At 51.7% G+C, this 21,010-nt stretch overlaps 1 protein-coding gene across 1 annotated transcript in view; it reads right to left on the bottom strand.

The window, feature by feature from the left end:
- The window catches only part of DNAH9 (dynein axonemal heavy chain 9), a 336,543-nt gene extending 316,151 nt beyond the window's left edge, over nt 1–20,392 (bottom strand). Inside the window, exons 1-6 of the mRNA XM_064583354.1 lie at nt 19,973–20,392; nt 11,697–11,893; nt 9,396–9,551; nt 8,219–8,349; nt 3,362–3,573; nt 1,563–1,796 (exon numbers count right to left, since the gene is read on the bottom strand). Coding sequence (XP_064439424.1) covers nt 1,563–1,796; nt 3,362–3,573; nt 8,219–8,349; nt 9,396–9,551; nt 11,697–11,893; nt 19,973–20,392 — 1,350 coding nt within the window. The remainder of the gene's footprint in view (nt 1–1,562; nt 1,797–3,361; nt 3,574–8,218; nt 8,350–9,395; nt 9,552–11,696; nt 11,894–19,972) is intronic.
- Between the last annotated feature and the right edge of the window lie 618 nt (nt 20,393–21,010).

Raw genomic sequence — 21,010 nt, 5'->3', positions numbered from 1 at the left:
CCTCCTCGCCCAGCCCCCACTTTTGTTTTAGCAGGTGCCCAGAGGGAAGAGGCCATCTGCACAATAAAACTTTCTTGTGCCAAAGAGCAGGGAGAAAAGCAATTCAAATCAGAGGGGAAGAATCCAAGGGAACTGCAGAGATGAAAAGCCAGCCTTTTTACAACATAACCCCGGCCATGGGCATGCAGAAGGGTAAAGGTACAAGTGTCATTTTATTAACGTGGCTTCGTGTATTTGTTAATTCCTGCCACCCACGTCTCGGTGGCCACATATTAGAACAGCAAGATGAAGAAGGTGAGGTTCATGTTAATTCTTGCTGGAAAGAAGCAGATTAATCCTGTTTCAAACGGGCATTGATCACAGAGATACACAGAATGTTAACTACGGGGCCACATGAAATATGCTCCCAGAAGATCAATAGCCCCGTGTCCTCTGTGCTGAGCCGAGGAGGGAAGCGATGGCGGGGCCAGAGGGCAAGGGAATGAGTCAGAGTGAACATGAGGGAGAAGAAACTTGGCAGAGGGGAGGAAATGCTAACACAGGGGGTGGGGGCAGCCATGGGTAAAGGAAGATCACAGAAATGCAGGGTGAACAAAAAGGTAAGGAAAACAAAACAGGAAGAACTAACAGAAGGGAAGGAAGAAAGGAAGGAAGGAAAGAAGGAAGGAAGGCAGGCAGGAAAAGGAAAGAAGAGGTGGGACCTGACCTCAGAGTGGAGAGGGAAGCCAGAGCGAAGGACAGGAGACTCAAGGGGGGGAAGAAGCAGGAAGACACAGCGTGGTGACATTCAAGCCATCCTCTAATTAAACTGGGGCAACTGCTTTTTATGCATCTGTGCCCTTGATTCAGAGAGAGAGGCAGCCTACGAGCCACTGGTGAGGGTAACTCCTGGGAGACCGGTGGCCATCGCTGCTTGTGTTTACTGAAGACACCCAGCAGATTAGATGCCCCGATGTTAGAATAGCAGTCTGTATGCAAAGTCACATCATTAGCGCGTGCACAGGGCCCGAGGCAGGGTTCCCCTTCCATTGCCGGGGGTGAGGAGAGCCTGCAAGGGGTGCTGGTCGCCAGGCTGGGCAGGTTGGAGCAGGTCCGTCACCTGGGCCAAGCAGCGGGGAAGGGGTTGATCCCGAGAGGAAGAGACGGAAGCAGGAGGACTTAGGGTAAAGCTAGATGCCCATTATTTGTACTTTCCACGATCCAGTGAAGGATTTAAGGTGTGCCTCGCGTAAGATCTAGCTTCTGGCTTTCTCGCTCAGGCACTTTCTCTGTCTCTCTGCCCTTCCCTGTCTTCTTTCCCTGGAGAAGTCCTACTCCGGTTTCGAAATGTATTTCCTCTTGTGCTCCCCTCTTTCCCAGAGCCCCTCTGGGTTAGGGAGCCCTCTTTCCTGCTCCCAGTTAACACACCAGTTTCACGTTCATCGTGGCGTTTAATACCAGTGACATTCCCTGGTTCTGTGTCTGCCCTTCCCTGGATCCCCTCCATTCATCTGCCCGCCTTCTCCTGCTATTGATTCCTTCTGTATGCAGCCAGGAGCCTGACAGTGAACGAGAACACTCACCTGCACCATGAGCAGCCGCCCCAGGAAGCCATCCAATCGCTCGAAGACCAAAGAAGACTGGAAATCCCACTGCCTGACCTCCTGGTTCTCTTTGAAGTAAGCACGGAGATGCTCCCTTCTGTCCTGAAACCCCTGCTTGAAGAAGCTCAATGTGTCCACGGCCACGTGCAGTTTCCTTTGACTTTCCTCCACCTCACTTCTCAGGAGGCCCTCCGGGCAGAGATAATTCGAGGCCTGGGATGCAAACAGATCAGGGGGCGCTGAGCATGCACGGGCACAGGGCAGTCTACAATTTTTGCCCATTCCCCCAACTCTGAATGGAATAATTGACGCAAGAGTACTTTTCAGAAGCATCCTCTAGGAGACCACTGACCCCGTCCTCAGTTTCGCAGGTGGACTGGGACCTGGGCTCGAGCCAGACTGTGTGGGATTGGCTCAGGCACGGGCCAATGCCAAGCAGAGGAACCACGGTGAACTTCGGTTGGGCCAGCTGGGGCTGGGGCTGCGGCTGGGGGAGGTGTTCTTTCCCAGGTATTCTCTTGTGACTAATTGGCTTTCTATAGTCAAGTAATTCAAAAGCAAGAATTCTATGAGAAACTGTTTCCAAGAGCCTTGGACCTGGAAAGCTAGGAGGCTGAAGCAGGACAGCCGCCTTCACCACCACTGGGCGGGACAGAAATAACCCCATCCTGGTGACATCATCTGAGCCCTTCCTGTCTGCTGGGGCTGGAGCCAGCCTTACCTCGGGCTTTTGAGGTACATGAACTAATAAATTATCTTCTTGTCGATGCTAGTTTTAGTTGGGTTTTCTTATCCTTCCAACCACAAGAGTCCTGGCTGACAAACAGGCAGCGATGGAAGGATGCTGGTCTCATAGTCAACTGGCTTCCGGTCCTGGATTGGGTGATCTTTGGTGACTCAGTTAACTTCCTCAATCTTTATCTTTAAATATTAATAACAAATTAATAAGGCTCTTCCTGCCCATCTCACAGGGTTCGTCTGAAAATGGCAAGGTCTCAAATGTCACAGCATCTGGCAGGCTGCAATGTGCTCTGCAGATGTTAGTTGTTACCAATCACTCTTTATATATGTTCATTGTGTTCTCGGGGTCACAGCTCCTTAGAGGTAGAAGAAGCCAATCTGGGAGGCAGATCACCCAAGCCTCATTATGGTCCCGAGTTCTGTTTACAGACAGACTGCCTGAGGTTTATGCTGTGCTGGGTGGTGTTGCAATGGAGTCCCTAAGGAGGAGGATTGTGGAGTGTGTGGTCCAAGAAACTGTCTCTCTGTAGCCCACAGGCACTGAGCTCATAGCACATGGATGGCATGGGGCACTGGATGCAGACAGGTCCTCTTCTTTTTGCCATTGCACAGTGGGGAAATTGAGGCACAGAGCAGGTGAGTAATTTGCCCAGGCACACACAGCGAACAGGTGGTGATGCAGAAGTTGGTACAAAGACGCTGGGCTCTGGAGGCAGCGTTCTTAACCGCTGGGCTTTGCTGCTGACCGTGGGCACAGAGCATTGAGGTTGAAACTCACCACGCCCACCCTTTGCCTGACCCTGAGTCGTGGGCAGAGGGGGAAGGAAGACTGGTCCTCCCACGTAACCAGTACTACTGAGGATACGTCTGCGACTTACTGGCGGTAACAGTAAAATAATTGAAGCATGAGAATCCTTTGGACCATGATTATTTCCCTGCCCTGAAAAAAGCTCACCCTTTACTCTTCCCTGTGACTCGGTGCCCCCGCCCCAGCCTCCGCCCCCGGGGAAGGTGGTCGGGAATCCTGGACGGCTGACCTGCTGGATGAGGAGGTTGCAGATCTCCTGGAGTAGTATGGTGAGCCGCCCTGGGGAGCGGTAGGACTCGCAGGTGGCCCAGATCAGACAGACCACGTGGAGCAGGGGACGCAGCCGTGGCTTCACCTCGGGAAACTCCAGGCTCTCGAGGACCTCCAGGTGGCGGGAGAGTGGCATCAGGTGCGTTCGGATGTCCCGTGCCTCTGTCAGAGCTGGAAGGAATTGAAGATGGTCACGTTCCCTGCTTGGGGCTCAAACCCACCCAGTGGAGCCCAGGTGCCTGGGACCGAAGGATCTGCAGAGCAGTGTCTAGAATTTCTGGACAGCTGAAATAATGGTCCAACGAGTCTCTCTGACAAAGGTCCCGTATCTGGACTTCTGTCTTTCTCTGTTTGCCCCCGTCTAGTGCCCTGTATGTAGAAGATATTCTGCTCCTGCTAGGTCCGAGGCCATCCAAAGTAGATGAGGAAGGACAAGCTTCAGAGTCAGAAAGATCTGCCTTCAAATGGGAAGTTCTGACTGAATGCAGCACAAACAGAATCCGTACTCCGTTAGCACAGCCCCTGGACCAGAGCAGGTCGTTTCATGAAAGGTAATGTCTCTGATAAATATTTGCTAATAAAGTGTCTCAGCGAGCCGATACTGAGGGGCAGTCACAGGGAATAGAGAAAGAGCACAGACTGATTATGGTAAGGTTTTCAAAGCCGGGAGAACCTCCCACCATTTCCTTTGAATGCAGCCAAGGAAAGAGAGGTGCCTTTCGTTAATCACCTTGTGGGGACTGAGAGGGGAAAGGAGGAAACCCAGTAGTGTTGGGGACTAACTCTGCAGATCAACTGAGAGGAAACACAAAAGCCCATTGAATGAAACTGATCTGGAAATGGGGGGCATTTATAAAGGCTGGTTCTTTCCTGGGCAGATAATCAGGCGCTGTCGAAGGAGACCAGATGGTCTTAGGTTATATTGTGTGGATGAAGTTCTGCGTTCATCCTAAAGGAAGCTCAAAATATACACTATTTTGTTTCAGTGTGCTAGGCATTGTTCTCCTCACTAGACATAGACCATCGCATTGCAAACCTTGTGCGGTAGCATGATTACTCCCACTTTACAGGTGAAGAAATCAGGGGCGCCTGGGTGGCTCAGTCGGTTAAGCGTCCGACTCTTGGTTTCGGCTCAAGTCATGATCTCAGGGTCGTGAGATCGAGCCCCATGTCAGGCGCAGCTGCTCAGTGGGGAGTCTGCTTGAGATTCTCCCTCTCCCTCTACCTCTCCCACTCATGCTCTCTCTCTCAAATAAATAAATAAATCTTAGGGCAAAAAAAAACAAGCAAAGAAATCAAAACCTACGTATCTTGCCTAGGGTCTTCCCCCCATGAATCAGCCAGCCCTGGCCGGCTGGGCCAAAGCAAGATCACCCCAAGTTTTCAGGGTTGAACCCTGGCCTGATGGCTCTGGGGCTCACTCCACCAGAAGCTGCGATGCGTACGTTTGTACTTTATATCCCGAGTGGGAAGTCGTATTCGAATCAAGTCTTTGGAAGTCCAGTATCATGGTAAATTGATGGGGGGGGGTGGCCACTGTGTGGGGTCGGGGGGTACTCGGCTCTAGCAGCCATGCTAACCAGCGGGCACGTGCTCTAGCTCCACACCTGCCGTGAGAGGGGAGGCCAGGACGTCAGGCCAGAGGAGCCTTCTCTTCATGATACCGTCACAAAAAGGCAAACCTTCTAATCCTTTAATCCTATAAGCAGGCATTCCCCAGATGTTTAAGGGCACGGGATTGAGGGCTGGCTCACCCAGTCCAGGCTGCGATCACAACTTGGCTCGCAAGGCAGGTGAAGAAAAACGCACAACGGTAAGCTCACACCTCTTAAAAACTGTAAATATAAACAGCCAGTTGCAGAGGGATGCCCAGTGCTTGGCTGGTCAGTCACTGACAACAGGCTCCTCGAGGACAAAAGTCTTTACCACACGTAGCATTTGCCAGTTTCTGGGGTATCGATATTGCCGGCCTTCCCACCATGTCTGATTTCTAGCTACCAGCTCGACTTCTCTGAGTGCCGGGAGGGGGGATTTGAAAACAGCTGCTCTCACAAGACACGGCAGGCCAGTCCCAGCTGGCTCCAGCCCACCGCGGGACGCTGACCTACACACATGTCCACCTGCAAGGAGCCTGCTTGGCGGCCAGGCCGTACCGTGCCCGTCCTGCCCCCTGGTGGCCAGAGATGGGACCTCTCCGGCGAGGACCTGTTGCTTCCCGCGGCCCAAGGGTCTTCATGGCCGGTTCCACTTCTGACCATCTCGTTCCCACATTGTCGCCTCCACCCTTTTAACCTCCTTCTTCCCTTTTCGCCGTTTTCCAGTTCGTGCCCACCGATCCAGGGATATTCTTCTCTCCCTCCCTTCAGTCCATCAGTGAGCCAAACAATTAATCATGACTAATAGGAATAACACACGCACTGGGTCTTTCTAGGATCAAGACAGATGCTCTGAAACTAAATTAGAAATGGGAAGATCAAGGGCGCCTGGGTGGCCCAGTTGGTTAAGCGACTGCCTTCGGCTCAGGTCATGATCCTGGAGTCCCGGGATCGAGTCCCACATTGGGCTCCCTGCTCAGCGGGGAGCCTGCTTCTCCCTCTGACCCTCCCCCCTCTCATGTGCTCTATGTCTCTCTCGTTCTCTCTGTCTCAAATAAATAAATAAAATCTTTAAAAAAAAAAAAAGAAAAAGAAATGGGAAGATCAATTGCCAGCCTCTAAAATCTTCTTAAAAACAATTTTAAGTGGTTATTTTCAAGGAATCTCTACACCCAGTGTGGGGCTCAAACTCACAACCCTGAGATCAAGAGTCCCATGTGCCACCAACTGAGCCGGCCGGGCGTCCCTCTAAAATCTTTTTATTCTCAGAAGACCCCATCAAAATTTCTGACCATGCCTTTGCCTAACTCCCTTAGTCAAAATCCCTTTGGGGCGCCTGGGTGGCTCAGTCAGTTGAGCGTCTGACTCTCGATTTCGGCTCGGGTCATGATCCCAGGGTCGTGAGATCAAGCCCCGCGACAGGCTCCGCACTCAGCAGGGAGTCAGCTTGAGATTCTGTCTCTCCCTCTCCCTCTGCCCCTCTCTGCCTGCTAGCTCTCACTCTCTCTCTCAAGAAAAATTCCTTTCCTTGCATCATCAGAATTCAGTTATATATATTTCAAGGATTTCTAATTTTATTGTAGTGTTTATCTGTTACTATTAGGATGGTATTGTTTTTTCTCATTTCTGTCATCTCCAGCAGAGACTCTACTGCAAAGAGCTTTCCGAAGCCCGCCCGGGAAACCAAATCTTTTAGAACTATCAATCAATGAGAATGATTATAGTCTATTAATCTATTAATGTGAAAAATATATTCGGGGCTCTAAATAACCAACTCGTAAATATAGTTTCACTGCACGAAGCTTTATTTCAGAGCCTCAAATTTCAGCCATCTGCATGACTCCTTCATGCCTGCATGCAATGTGTAATATTACCTGCCTAGCGCTTTTCTCTAAGTCGGCTCACATTTTAACCTGAATAAAATCATATAAGATGAAGACTTCAAATCACTGCCACAAATGGAAGGCGGGTATCAGTTGCCAAAAACAGTCACCCTTTAACACATTTTTAAAATATGTCTGTTCATACGTCTCCCGTGATCATCTCTCACAGCGGGAATGACACACACCCGCTTTTGGGGGACCCCCGTCCCATTTGAACTGAAGTATAAATTGGGGACAGCAGTTGATTTTCCCCTGGGACACAAAATCTCTCAGTGAAGCAATAAACAGGGGCCCCAAGAGGGATCTCATTCCAAGCCAGCTTTATGTGCCCGCAGAGCGATGTCTGTGGTAAGATTTTGGGGCCCAAAAGGACCTCGAAGACGAGCCTCTTATACCAGCTTCTCCTGATATTCAGCACATGTTCGGAACCCCACCACTGGCACCTTTATTCCCTTAGCTGAGGGGTTTCCAAACCCCACTCCATGAGGAGGAGATGGTGGGGCGGGGGCCGACAGTGGGCTCTGGGTGCGGGACACGCCCCTCTTTAACGGACCCAAAGTGCCTTGATTAGGTTTATATTTTGGATTCCATAGAAGACTGTGCTTGAAGAAAGAGTTCCGAGAGAGAAAATAATGTTTGAGAATCACTGCTTGGATTAAGCTTAAATCCCATGACGTTGCGAACAGCTTCAAAAGCCCATTCTGACCTACAGTGCTGAGGAGGCTGGAGGAAGTCTCACAGGAGAAAGGAAAGAAGCAAAGGGCCCGGATGAGGGGAGAGGGAGCCCTGAAAAAAAACTGACCTCCTTCTAATTATAGACTTTGCTGGCTTGGCCATTTTGACAAGGGCCGATCTTGTCTGGTGCTCTGGAGGCCAGGAGATCACAGTCCCATGCAACAACAGGAACAGAAAAAGTGAATGGACTAGAAACGGCACAGAGACTTCTCAAGGAGCTGCGGGCGGAGGGAGCTGAATTCCAGAGGTGAGAAACTCCAACACGCACAGTCACAGTACAACACAGTCAACAGAACTTCACCGATCATCCCACGGTGGCCCAGGGAAGCCTGCGCGGGAAGGGCGTGCACCATAACCACGGTTACACACTAAAGCCCAGAGAGGTTAGGTGACTTTGTCGAGGTCACAAAGCACTGGCCGTGCAAACCGAGCCCAAGGGAGCTGCTTTCCTGCTTCCAGATTTGGTGTTCCTGCCGCCAAGCTAGACTGTGTCAGGTTGGAGGGTTTTAAGAACGGTAAGCTGCAGAAATCAGAGAAGATAAATCGGCGCTAAATAGGAAATTCGCCTCCGACATATGTAGGAAAATTCTGGCTGGTCCTCACCTGCTCGGACGTCTCTGAACATGGCCTGGAAAGCTGGGAAGTAGCTGCTTTGAAGCTTGTCCAGGAGCCTCGCCGTGCCCCTCATCTTTATGGCTCTCAGTTGATTATAAATGTAGTCCAGATCCTCAGACCTACAACGCCGTGGAGAAGGGTGAGTCCAGGGAACCGGGGTCAGGCCGTGATGACCCACCCTCAGATAGACAGAGAGGAGCCCTGCCTCCAGCTACTTCCACAGAGGAACGGCGAGGGCCAATGCCGGAGCTGGGGACGGGGTTCAGAGGGGCAGCTCTGGGGGGTAGCAGCAGGGAGCCCTGCTGTGACCATCCGGTGGCTCAGAAGCATGGCTGCTGGAGGTCATTAGCTCCGGCTGTCAGGTTTGGGGCAGGGGTGAGAGAGGTGTTGTCAGAGCAGAGCTGCTGCAGAAGGGCTCCTCAGCAGGTCAGAGGAATGGTCAGAGACGTGACAAGAGGACCGGGCATCTCAGCACGGCGGCACAAACGGGGCCGGAGCCCCGCAGGCATGCCCGGTCATGTGGCATGGATACGCTCTCCGTCCAACGCCGGGACAGGGACATCTGCCTCAAACACCCTTCTGTGTCCTTTTGAGTGAAGGATTAAGCAGCACGGTGATAAAGAGAAGCAAGGGAGTGGGGGAGGCAAGGGGGGGTAGAAGGAGCAGAAGCAACAGTTGGGTCTTTCTGGAATCCCGTGGGGCTGGGACACCGTGGAGGATGGGCTCTCCAGCCCTCCTGATGATTGGCTGGGACCTAGGAAAGGCCGTTCTGCAGGCAGCCAACTGCCAAAACCCCTCTCTCTTTCTCCAGATCCTTACAAAAAGTGTGTACATAGAACTTGGACTGTCCAAGGAGGAGGGAGTAGATGAGCAGAAGAAAAATAGGAGAGTTCATTAATTTTACATTTGGTTGAAAGAGCCTTTGAAGCAATGTCTGAAGACAGACCGGAGCTCAAGAAAGGAGGGGCGACTATTGAAACTCTGGGAAAGTGAGTATGTTCCAGTGCACAGGAAAACACTGAGCTGCCTGCCCACCCCAGGGGTGAGGAGAAACAGCTGGGGGTGGGACCAAACTCAGGGACTGCCCCTGACCGCCCCCCCTGCCCCCGCCAGGCCACTGTCCTCTGGAAGACATCTACGCCCCAGGACTGGAGCCTGCGCCTACCTGCTTTTCCAGAACTCCAACTCCGCCTTAGGGGTGGGGCTCTCCCCTTGCTGGAGTGACTGGGAAGACTCTCTCTTGAGCACCAGCTGGACTCGGCGGCTCCACTGGATCACGGCCGACTCAAGGGCGTAGATGATGGACTTGTCGCAGTCCAAGCTGTGAAAGACACAACGAATCTCCCGGGACACTGGAAATAACTCTGGGTGTCCCTCCGCCCAAGCAGAATGCCAAGTCTTTTAGGAGGGCAATTCTACCTTGGCCAGGCATTCTTAGCTTTTGATGGAGGACAGACTCTGATATGGGATCAATAAGAACAAATACAGCTCCTCTCTCCTCAGACAAAATGCCGACGTGTGCACACGTACAGGATTATTTCAAGGTTTGGGGGTTCACCAGTCTCCTGAAGACTAATCCCGCCGAGCCTTTCCGTCAGTGCTAGAATACACTGGCCAGAAAACATTCGGATGACCAGCCACCCCTTGCTTCAGCGCCACCCACGTCAGCAAGCTCCCTCCTTGACCAAGCGGAGCGATCCTTGGTAGATCAGCTCGTCCGGGGACCAAGTCGGTCTCCACCCTGAACCACAGCTGCCTCTCTGCCGGTTCCCTCACTTGGTCTCAGTTCTGCCCAGGACACAAGTGATACAGAGAAAGAATCTATCATCCGCATTGTCCCGCCGGACACCCTCCTTCGCTTAATTCATATTTGCTGAGCCATGATATGGCACAAGTGATTATGGAAGGTATTGAAAGGAGAAGATATGCACTGCCCTGAAATACGATCCAGCCTTCTGGGAAATTATCAAATTTGAACAAAGCGAGGCCAACCCAGCGATGATTACATACATGCGCACTGAATGTTATGTTAAAATATAAAAGGAACAGGAAGAGGGTAATTTGAATTTATTTACTTAGAGAGTTGAATGTTTTTTATTAAACCACATTATGTTTTCTAGTTAACTGGGAAATTGCTTCAAATGATATATGTCGCCAATTACTTCCAATGGCGAAAAGTCATTACAAAAGTACATTGGCATCTCGTGCGTTACTTTCTCTCCACATCAAATCACGGGCCCTGAGTATCTAGTGATGATGGCAATGTATTTGCAAACTCCTGGCAACAGGGCAGACCACGCTCACGTAGGAAGGTGGCCTGTTGCCACAGACACAGGAGTGCTGGGTAGAAGATAAAAAAAAGAGGGCGCCTGGGTGGCTCAGATGGTTGGGCGACTGCCTTCGGCTCAGGTCATGATCCTGGAGTCCCTGGATCGAGTCCCGCATCGGGCTCCCTGCTCAGCAGGGAGTCTGCCTCTCCCTCTGACCCTCCCCCTCTCATGCTCTCTCTCTCTCATTCTCTCTCTCAAATAAATAAATAAAATCTTAAAAAAAAAAAACAAAAACCAGAAGACCTATTGGGGCGCCTGGGTGGCTCAGTTGGTTAAGCGACTGCCTTCGGCTCAGGTCATGATCCGGATTCCCGGGATCGAGTCCCGCATTGGGCTCCCTGCTCAGCTGGGGGTCTGCCTCTCCCTCTGACCCTCCCCCCTCTCATGTGCTCTCTCTCTCTCTCTCTCTCACTCTCTCAAATAAATGAATAAATAAAATCTTTAAAAAAAAAAAAAGATATATCATTTAGATACACAGGCTGGCTTAAAAGAAAAGGGAAAAAATCCCCAGGGGACAGAAACAAAGCTTTCTCAGAACTGAGGGAGGATCTCACCCTCCGAAGGAGAAGAGGCAGGGGTTTTAATGCCCACCAGGCGCGGGAGGCGGGGCTTCAAGTCTCCACGAAGCCAGATTTGTTTCTGTTCGGGGGAAAAAAAAAAAAAGAAAGAAAGGAGGAAAAAATCCCCAAGACCGGACAGGAGTGTCGAGCTGCGGGGGGAGCGGGGTATGGAACCATAGCCCGAGGGTATGGAACCAGGGCCACCAGAGTTAGTTCTGTGACGTTATGTGCCACGTAAATGCTGGGAGGAGGCGCGGCTGCCTCCCAGCCCGGCGCTGGGTCCTTGTCAATGATGAGCCACTGTCCTGATAAGCAGAATCCTGAAATCGGTGTGGTTGCTCTCAGCCCTGAAGTAATTCGATGGCCTTCAGACACTTCAGGCGGAGGGACTGGGGCAAGGGTGGTAATCAGCAGAAAACACACAGCCCGGGGATGCTTAGGCAAACAGGCTTGCGTGCGGAACGAGGAGATGCGCAGGGTCGGGAACAGAAAAGTCGTCAAGAACCACGTGCCGATAAAGCAGCCCCTCCCGAGCTGAGCTGCAGAGGCTCAGACGGCCAGGCTGGTGCTACTTACCCAGTCTCACTCTGAGAAGCCACCAACTCGAGTTGTTCTGCACCCACTGGAAGAGGCAGCAAGGTTTTCCCCTTCAGTTGCTCGAGGAGAACCAGGAGGTCACCCTGGAGGCTGTGGGCGTGCCTCTGGACGTCCTGACATACCACGTGGGGCCAGTCGAGGTGGTTCTTCTCATTGGCCAGGATGGGGATAACCACCTGGAACAGACGTGCAGGGGGCAACAAAGGCGGGCATTCTTCTTTGGAGACCCTAAAGAAGGACTATCTGAGAAAGGTCCAGAAACTTTTTGCAGGTCCCTGTGATGTAGGGCTGATGACTAGGAACCAAGGTCATGTACTGCCTGGACACCTGGTAAAATGGGAGGGTCGTGGATAGCCCACCGGCAAGTTTCCCTGGGGATCAGCCAAACAGCCCTCCTCATCAGAGGGACAGGCGAGGGTGCTGCTATTTCGGAGTAGAGGGCTTCCTCCAACAAGCCGATCCCATCCCCCCACAGGAGCCAGTGGGCATCCCAGCTTCGGGATCCCACCAAGCTTGCCTCCCATAGCTTCCAGCTGTTCCCTGTGTTCTCAAGTGCCACCCCGAGGGACACAGCAGCCTCCTCCGAGCTGGGAGTATGTGTGACTAATAAACTGCTGTCAGTCTCATCGGTCCAGTGTTGTGTGCTCGGCCAGCCCCAGAACTCTTGGGCAGGAGCCCCTCCCTCATTATCGGGGTGGATAAGAGGTGACTGAAACTGTCACAGGGGCTGGAGGCAAAATAGAGGACAAATGAAGGTAAGGATGCCCATCTGTCTGCAGGTGGTATGACGGGGCATCTTAAAGAAGTAAACCGAGTTGAGGATCTTGAATCTACCTGTAGGGTGAACACTGGTTGAGGTTTTGGCCACCTCGTATAGTTCCTTTTTTTCTTTGGTACTCATTTCTAGATCCCGCAGTGGGACGTGAACAGATGTGAGCCAGTGAGAAGGGGGGCCAAAGTCTCTCATCTGAACTTTTTGATGAAGGGAAAATTCTCTTTTCTATTACTCTGGAGCAACTGTGGTCATCCTGCTACCCTATGGAGCCTCAGAATAGGGTCAATACAGGGAAGAGACCATTCATAGATGGAGAAAGACCAAGTCCTATGACCTCATTCAAGCTCCTGAATTAGGCTGCTCTTGAATTTTCTGAGCTACTTTATTTTTTATTTTTTTGTAAAGATTTTATTTATTTATTTGACAGAGAGAGAGAATGCGAGCACAAGCAGGGGGAGTGGGAGAGGGAGAAGCAGGCTCCCCACTGAGCAGGGAGCCTGATGCGGGGCTGGATCCCAGGACCCTGGGATCATGACCTGAGCCGAAGGCAGACGTTTCACCAACTGAGCCACCCAGGCGCCCTCTGAGCTACTTTAAATGGAGGTCTTGATCACTTGCAACTTAAAAAGTTGTAGTTAATGTAACTTACTAGGAACCTCTGCCTGTCAAATCTCACAGCTAAGGGAAAAGAATACTAGAAAGGAAAAAACAAGATCAACAGGAAATGTGATAATTCAGTAAATAATAAAAATAAAGACTCATTTGGTTAGTTGGATTCTATATATGATCAAAAAGTCCATATGGCTACGAAGCAGAGTACCTGGAACCAGGAGGAGAAGTCTAAGGGGCTGACCCTTGCCTGGTGTATCTGGAAACCATCGCCGAACTGAGAACTTACAAGGACAGGCCGGGTAGAGAGTGCCAACAGAGAAAATGTTACAAATTGAGCTCTACTCATTCATGATAAGAAAGGACGCTCTTGGACCCAGGGCAGAAGGCCTAACAGGAAAGAGAAGATGAATGGGAATATTCCTAGGATCTCAAAGGCAGGGGTCTTATCTTATCCAGTCTTTTTAAAAATATTTATTTACTTATTTGAGAGAGAGAGAGAGGACACAAGCAGGAGGGGCAAAGGGAGAAGGAGAGAGAATCTCAAGCAGACTGTGCTGAGCACAGAGCCCGACCCTTGGCTTGATCTCATGACCCTGAGATCATGACCTGAGCGGAAACCAAGAGTTGGATGCATCCACTGACTACACCACCTAGCCACCACTTATCTGGTCTTTTTATACCCACTGTCCTCTGTAGGGTCTGGCATATAGGAAGAAAAAGTGGTAAGTGGGCTCAGGGTTGGATTTTTGAGGGCTTTGAGTGATAGGAAAATAATGAATATGAACTTGCTATGAAATGAAAAGCTACTCATTCATTTACTCAATGAATATCTATTGAGCATCTACTACGTGCTAGTCCTGCTCTAGATGCTGGGAAGGTATATCAGTAAAGAAGTCAGACAAGGATTCTTGATCTCATGAAGTTTATATTTTAGGGGAGAGACAGTCAATAAACAAAACATTCTGCAAAAAATAAATAAATAAAGCAGGTGAGGAGGATCAGGAGTGTGTACCAGAGAGATTATAATGATAAATGGAGTGATTGGTATAGGCTTCATTGACAAGTAACATTTAAACAAAGATGGGAAGATAGGGAGAGTGCTGTGCAGATCCTTGGGGGAAGTATATTATAGATAGAAGGAACAGCCAGTGCAAATGCCCTGAGGTGGGGGCATGCCTAGTGTGATCAAGGAGCACTGTGGAGGTCTGTGAAGCTAGAACTGGGTGAGCAAGAACAGTAGTGGTCAGTAAAAGGGGACAGACCTCATGTAGCCCTGCCTATGGGACTTTGATTTTTAATCTCAGAGGAATGGAAATCATGGAAGGGTTTTGAGCAAAGGGAGTAAAATAGTCTGCCATCTTTTTTTAGTAGAATCACTCCAGCTGCTGTGTTAAGAATAGACTGGAGGGGCCAAAAGTGAAAAGGGGGGATGGGTTAGCAAGTCATTGCTATAATACAGAAGACAATGGCTTGGCACCTGGGGGAATGGAGGAGATAGCAAGAGAGGGTTTGGTTCTATATACATTTTGAAGGCTCAGCCAGTATGATTTCTTAATGGGTTTGTTGTGGGCTTGTGAGACCAAAAAGAGGCATCAGGATGACTCCAAGGTTTGGGACGTGGGGAGCAGGAAGAACAGAGCTGCCACTAACTGATGTGGGGAAGAATAGGGTAGAGTCCATTCTTGAGGGAAGACCGGGAATGTGTTCGCGGACACCTTAGAATCTGATACACCTGTTAGACTTCTAAAAGGGGACATTGAGTAGCTAGTTGGTTAAGGTAGTTGGGAATTCAGAGAAGCCAAGCCTAGAGATAATAAATGCAGTCCAATCCAGATGGTCTGTGGAACTCTGCAGGTGAACCAGTGCTTCCAAGGAACTGAGATTCTATAGAGAAGACAGGGTGTCCAGGAGTGAGCCCCAGGGCTCTCCAGTGTTAGGAAGCTGGGAGGAAGAGGGAGTACCATTAATGGAAAGGAGGGGCCATTGTGACTGACAGGTGGAAACCCAGAAGACTGGCGTCCTGGAAACCAAGTGAAGAAAGGGGCTTCTGGGAGGAGCGGGTCATCACGAGCTGTGCTGAATGCCGCGCACAGGTCAAGCAGGAAGAGGACTGATAAAGGGTCATGCGATTTAGCCAAGTTGAGGTCACTGGTGATGTTGACAAGTCTTTTACTTTCTCTTCCATGCAATGTGGGGGTGACTGTCAGATGAAACAGGAAAAGAAAGGGGCAGAGCAAGAACAGGTACATCTTCTAGATGTTTTGCTGTAGAGGGGACCACAGAAGTGGGATGATAGTTGGCGGGAGGAACGAGAATTTTGTTTGATGGGAATTAGCTAGTGGGGAAGGAAAAAAAAAAACAGAATGTAGGAGGGAGGAAAGAATTGTTGGTGTGACCTCTTTAAGGAGATGAGAACAGGTGGAATTCAGAGCAAAAGTGGCAGTTTTGAGTCTTGGGGTTGCCACCAGATGACAGGGTTGAATCTCATCAGAATAATGGTTTTGCCCAATGAATACGACAAACAGAGGCCGGTGAGCCAGGAGCATAGGCAAGGGAATGATGATGATGCACCCAAGCTGGGTGGCGGAGAGCACATGGGTTCAGAGTGGGAAGGAAACAGGAAAAGAAAGGGGCAGAGCAAGAACAGGTACAGGCTTGGCACCTGGGGGAATGGAGGAGGCGGCAGGATGGATGGATCAGAGGCTTAGGGTAGTGGGATATTGGGGGAAGTGAGCTGGAAGACATGCGCCGTGGTCAGAGGAAGAGGTGCGTGAAATTGGATCACGAGGGGGTGGTCTGGTAGTGCAAGGTCCGGGAATGGCCATGGGAAGGTAGGGAGGGGGACAAGATGGCTGGAGGAGGAAGGTTCAAGAATCCTAGAGTCCAGCTTATCGGAAAGATCGTTCATGTGTCTAAGGAAGGAGCCATGTGTTAAGGCAGGAGTGGTGTTGGGAAGAGCCCCAGTGAGCCGGGGACAGTGCCATCAGCATATGACACAGCAATGAGGGGAGAGGGTGGCTTTGTCTGGTGACATAAGATCCAAACTGGGGTCTTCCAACATGAATCGAGGAGCGAGGACACCCGTCCCAGCTCCAGGCTCAGAGACAGGAGGGCTGTGGGGGAATACAGCTCTCCTCCAGGGAGAGCAGGGATGGGTTAGGAGGGCAAGATGATGACGATAGGCCAGAGAAGGGAGGACGCTTTTAAGTAGGGTAAGTGACAATAATGCTTGTCCCTTAGGGCATGCCTACAACCTAGGCATGTGCAGGTGCCCTGACATTTTCCTTCTGAATTTCAGGACAATCCTGCAAGATAGTTAGACGTTAACAGATCACAAGACACTGATGCATTTCACAGAACCAGGATGCGAACTCAGGCCCAGTTTCCACATCCCATGCTCCCCCTCCAAAAACACAAAACTTCGAAATGGCTTCCGAGCCTCAGATCTCTAAGAAAGTAACCTGGCAGCAGCGAATGATGCAGGATTTTTTAAAATCCTGCACTAGTGTAACGAGATGATGTTGAAATTCATAGCTTCTTCCCCTCACTGACATCACACACACACCCCCAAACACAGGAGGACTTTTCTCAGTCACGTGGGCTCCTCTGGCTGAGTGCTGTTGAGTGGGGTGTGGAAGGATGAGGGGAGCCAAGCTGGTCCACAGAGAGAGGAGAGTGGGCAGAGCACTGCGACGGGAAAGAGGGGCTGAGGGGACAGGAGGGGACCAGGGGGCTGAAGCAGCACAATCACCTTTAGGGTGTGTAAAAGAAGTAGATGGGAGATGCTGTTAGAGGCTTTGAGAAATGCTAAGGCCTGAAGGTATTCTAAAAATAATTTTGTGGGCGCCTGGGTGGTTCAGTCGGTTGAGCATCTCGAGTCTCGGTTTCAGCTCGAGGCACGATCCCAGTGTCCTGGGATCGAGCCCCGCATCGGGCTCCCTGCTCAGTGGGAAGACAGCTTGAGATTCTTTCTCCCTCTGTCTCTAAAATAAATAAATAAATCTTAAATAAATAAATAAATAAATGTTCTACCTAACGCTGTACCTCAGTTACCTCATTTCTCGGGTCTGTGGATTACTCTGTTAATGAATGCTCCTTCCTTCCTTCCTTCCTCCCTCCCTTCTCTTTTTAGCAGAAATGGTAGCATACTATACTACGATTCTGCATCTTTTAAAAAAAATTATCTTAAATTGCAGCATTATTCACAATAGCCAAGAGGTGAAAGCAACCTACACATCCATCCATGGATGAATGGATAAACAAAATGTGGTGTATACACATACAATGGAATAGTACTGAGCCTTAAGAAGGAAAATAATTCTGTTCACATGGTACAAGCCTGGATGAACCTTGAGGACATGATGCGAAGTGAAATAAGCCAGTTACAAAAAGACACCTACTGCATGATTCCATTTATATGAGGTACCCAGAGCAGTCAAGTTCATAGGAACAGGAGGTAGAATGATGGGTGCGGGGGCCTGAAGAAAGGTGGAGTTAGGGAGTTGTCTAGTGGGTATAGACAAAGTCATGCAGGATGGTGGGGGTTCCTGAGGACTCGCTGCACAACAGTGTGTGTGGTTGGCAACTGGACCCTTGGAAATGGTTGGGAGAGTGAATTTTATCTCCTGTGGGGTTTTGTTTTGTTTGCCACAATAAATACAAATTATCTTAAGGACCGTTCCATGGCAATCATTCCTTTTAATTATAGATGGACCTTAATTCATTTACCCAGTCCCCTACAGATAAACATTCAGTTTGTTTCCAGTCTCTTTTAATGCACCAATGAACATTCTGGAACACTTGAGGGTTTGAACTATTTTAAAATTACTTTTGCTTGCTGGATACCTGTCCTTGGGCGGTGACGCAACTCTGAGATGGGGCTGCCATTCCCCACACATACTAAGTGTATTTCTATGTCCAAACCTTTGTTCAGTCTGCTCCTAGGACCTTGAAAGTTACCTTGATGTCTATGTCCCCTAATCCTTCTTCTACTACACGCATGTCTCTATCCTCCGAACACAATGCCACTTCCTTCTATCATCATCATTCATGAGGGAATGTGATCCAAGCTTGGACCTCTGCAGTGATGGCGCTCAGACAATGCGTGACTTTACCATTGCAGTTGGTAAAAGACTGAAATACATCCCTGTCTACTGAGAACCCTAGCTTCTCTGGGCTCTCCTCCCCCCCCAACCCAGGGCGACTCTGTTACCAGCTGCCCTTCCCTGGATTCCCCCCTCCCCAGGGCTTTCTGATAAAGCAACTAAAGGACTAATATCTGGCCCAGCAGGGAACCTCCAGGACCTGGCTCCAGCGCTGCGGCCAACTTTAAGTGAGTTCTACCTCCACCCCAGTCATAGGACTTTTAAATATTTTACACATAGAATTGCATGGGTGGGATCTTGTCTTCTATTTCTTTGGTATTCCCGATAGCCTCTATCACACAAAACATCAGGTAACCAGTACTCCATTAATACTTGTTTTAGAAGTTGCAGGATCCAGTGCATCAAGCCTCCTGAAACACACACACTCATCTTACAGGGAAGTTTACTCCCGTTCCAGAAAGGTCTAAATGTCCCAAGAATCTCGCCTAGGGCACCCTCTCTGAAACCTCCTGCACTCTCCAAGCTTCGGCTGCAGTGTCACAGAAGTGCGCTATAACCCACATCTCCGGAGATCTTCCTCCCTGAGCTCGGGGCAGACTCCTCCAAACGCGTGTGGGCCATTTCCAACCGGATGCCTCAACTTCTTATCCTGGCACAGGTCTGACACGGTTTTGTGATTTTATGAACGAGATGAACTCAAAACCAAGCCACCTCTCCCTTTAAGTCCCCTCCGTAGGTAAGCACTGTGGAGAGCCTTCCACCTCCGTCGCCTCGCTGACCCCAGAGGGTCGCCCCCTTGTTCACCACTACCTGCCTTCCCCAGCGCCTTACAGAATGGGGTTAAGAGATGGGGCGTCTTGAAACCACCTCTCCCTTTAAGTCCCCTCCGTAGGCAAGCACTGTGGAGAGCCTTCCACCTCCGTCGCCTCGCTGACCCCAGAGGGTCGCCCCCTTGTTCACCACTACCTGCCTTCCCCAGCGCCTTACAGAATGGGGTTAAGAGATGGGGCGTCTTGAAACCACCTCTCCCTTTAAGTCCCCTCCGTAGGCAAGCACTGTGGAGAGCCTTCCACCTCCGTCGCCTCGCTGACCCCAGAGGGTCGCCCCCTTGTTCACCACTACCTGCCTTCCCCAGCGCCTTACAGAATGGGGTTAAGAGATGGGGCGTCTTGAAACCACCTCTCCCTTTAAGTCCCCTCCGTAGGCAAGCACTGTGGAGAGCCTTCCACCTCCGTCGCCTCGCTGACCCCAGAGGGTCGCCCCCTTGTTCACCACTACCTGCCTTCCCCAGCGCCTTACAGAATGGGGTTAAGAGATGGGGCGTCTTGAAACCACCTCTCCCTTTAAGTCCCCTCCGTAGGCAAGCACTGTGGAGAGCCTTCCACCTCCGTCGCCTCGCTGACCCCAGAGGGTCGCCCCCTTGTTCACCACTACCTGCCTTCCCCAGCGCCTTACAGAAGGGGGTTAAGAGATGGGGCGCCTTACAGAATGGTCAGGACCCGCCAGGCACTCTTCAGACTTCCACCTCCTCCTGACCTTGGCTGGGCCCCACACCAGGGCGGACGCAAGTCAGAGCCCTCTGAGCTTCTCACTGCGACCCGGCCCCTCCCCAGCTTGCCCCAGCTCGCCCCCACATCTCAGGTGCGCTCCGGGCTTCCTCGCCATCCCCTCCGGCCCCGCCCCTCTCCGCCCCGTCCTCCCCTCCCCCCTCCCTCCCCAGCGGCCGCCCGCGCAGGACTCCCGGGCCACCTGCCCACCCTCACCTCGGAGAACAGCGCGGCCAGGTGCTCCAGAGGGGCGGCGGGCACGTCCCCGCACAGCACGGCGCCGCGGAGGCTGCGGGGCCCCGGCGGCTCGGGCCCGGTGCGCAGGAAGAAAAGCCCCTTGGCGCGGGGCGGGGCGGCCCCGGGCCCCGCGTCCAGCCCGGGTCGCACCGCCAGGCCCCCGGGCCCGGGCCGCACCACCAGCAGCGGCCTCGGGCCCCCCGCGGCATCACGGCCCAGGAAGGCGTGCAGCAGCCGCTCCGCCTCGGCCGTGCCCGCGCAGCGCTCCCAGGCGCCGACGGCCGGCCGCAGGCTCCGGGCCACGTAGGCCCCCAGGAGTCGCAGGCGCGGGTCGGCGGCGCCGGGCTCCGGGTCGGCGTTCCCCGCAGCCCGCGCGGCCCGCTCCTCCGCGCCCGGCATCGCGCGCTGGCGCCCGCCGCAGCCGTTTCCCTGGCGACGCGGACGCGGCCGGGACTCCCGCCTCCGCTCCCCTCCCATTGGGCGCGAGACTCCCGGCCCCGCCCCTCCCAGCCGCGCATGGTCGGAGAGGGACGCCGAGGGCAAGGGGCGGGGTCGCGTCGCTGTTGCTAGGAAACCGGCCGCCGCTCCTATATAAGGCCAGGTCTCCGGGCTTGCGGGTGCTCCCGGGTGGCGGTCCAGAGCGATGGTTTGTTGCCGGGCTGCGTGGAGCGGAGGGCAAGGCTAGAAAGGCTGTGAAGGGTTCTGCTGGCTAAGGTCAGATTAAATTTTTTTTTTTTTAAGATTTTATTTATTTATTTGGCAGAGAGAGACACAGCGAGAGAGGGAACACAAGCAGGGGGAGTGGGAGAGGGAGAAGCAGGCTTCCCGAGGGGCAGGGAGCCTGATGTGGGGCTCGATCCCAGGACCCTGGGATCATGACCTGAGCCCAAGGCAGATGCTTAACCAACTGAGTCACCCAGGTGCCTCAACTTTTAAAAAATGTTAATCACAAAAGGTATGCTGTGTACATATATATATGTACATGTAATATATTTTATAAATTTATAGATCTGTAAT

Source organism: Mirounga angustirostris, unplaced genomic scaffold, assembly GCF_029215605.1.
Source record: "Mirounga angustirostris isolate CCGP_5_RB_7025 unplaced genomic scaffold, mMirAng1.0.hap1 SCAF_17, whole genome shotgun sequence".
In the NCBI taxonomy this organism is placed as follows: Eukaryota; Metazoa; Chordata; class Mammalia; order Carnivora; family Phocidae; genus Mirounga; species Mirounga angustirostris.
Note: the sequence above shows the minus strand (reverse complement) of the source record. Positions and strands in the feature narration are given on the sequence as shown.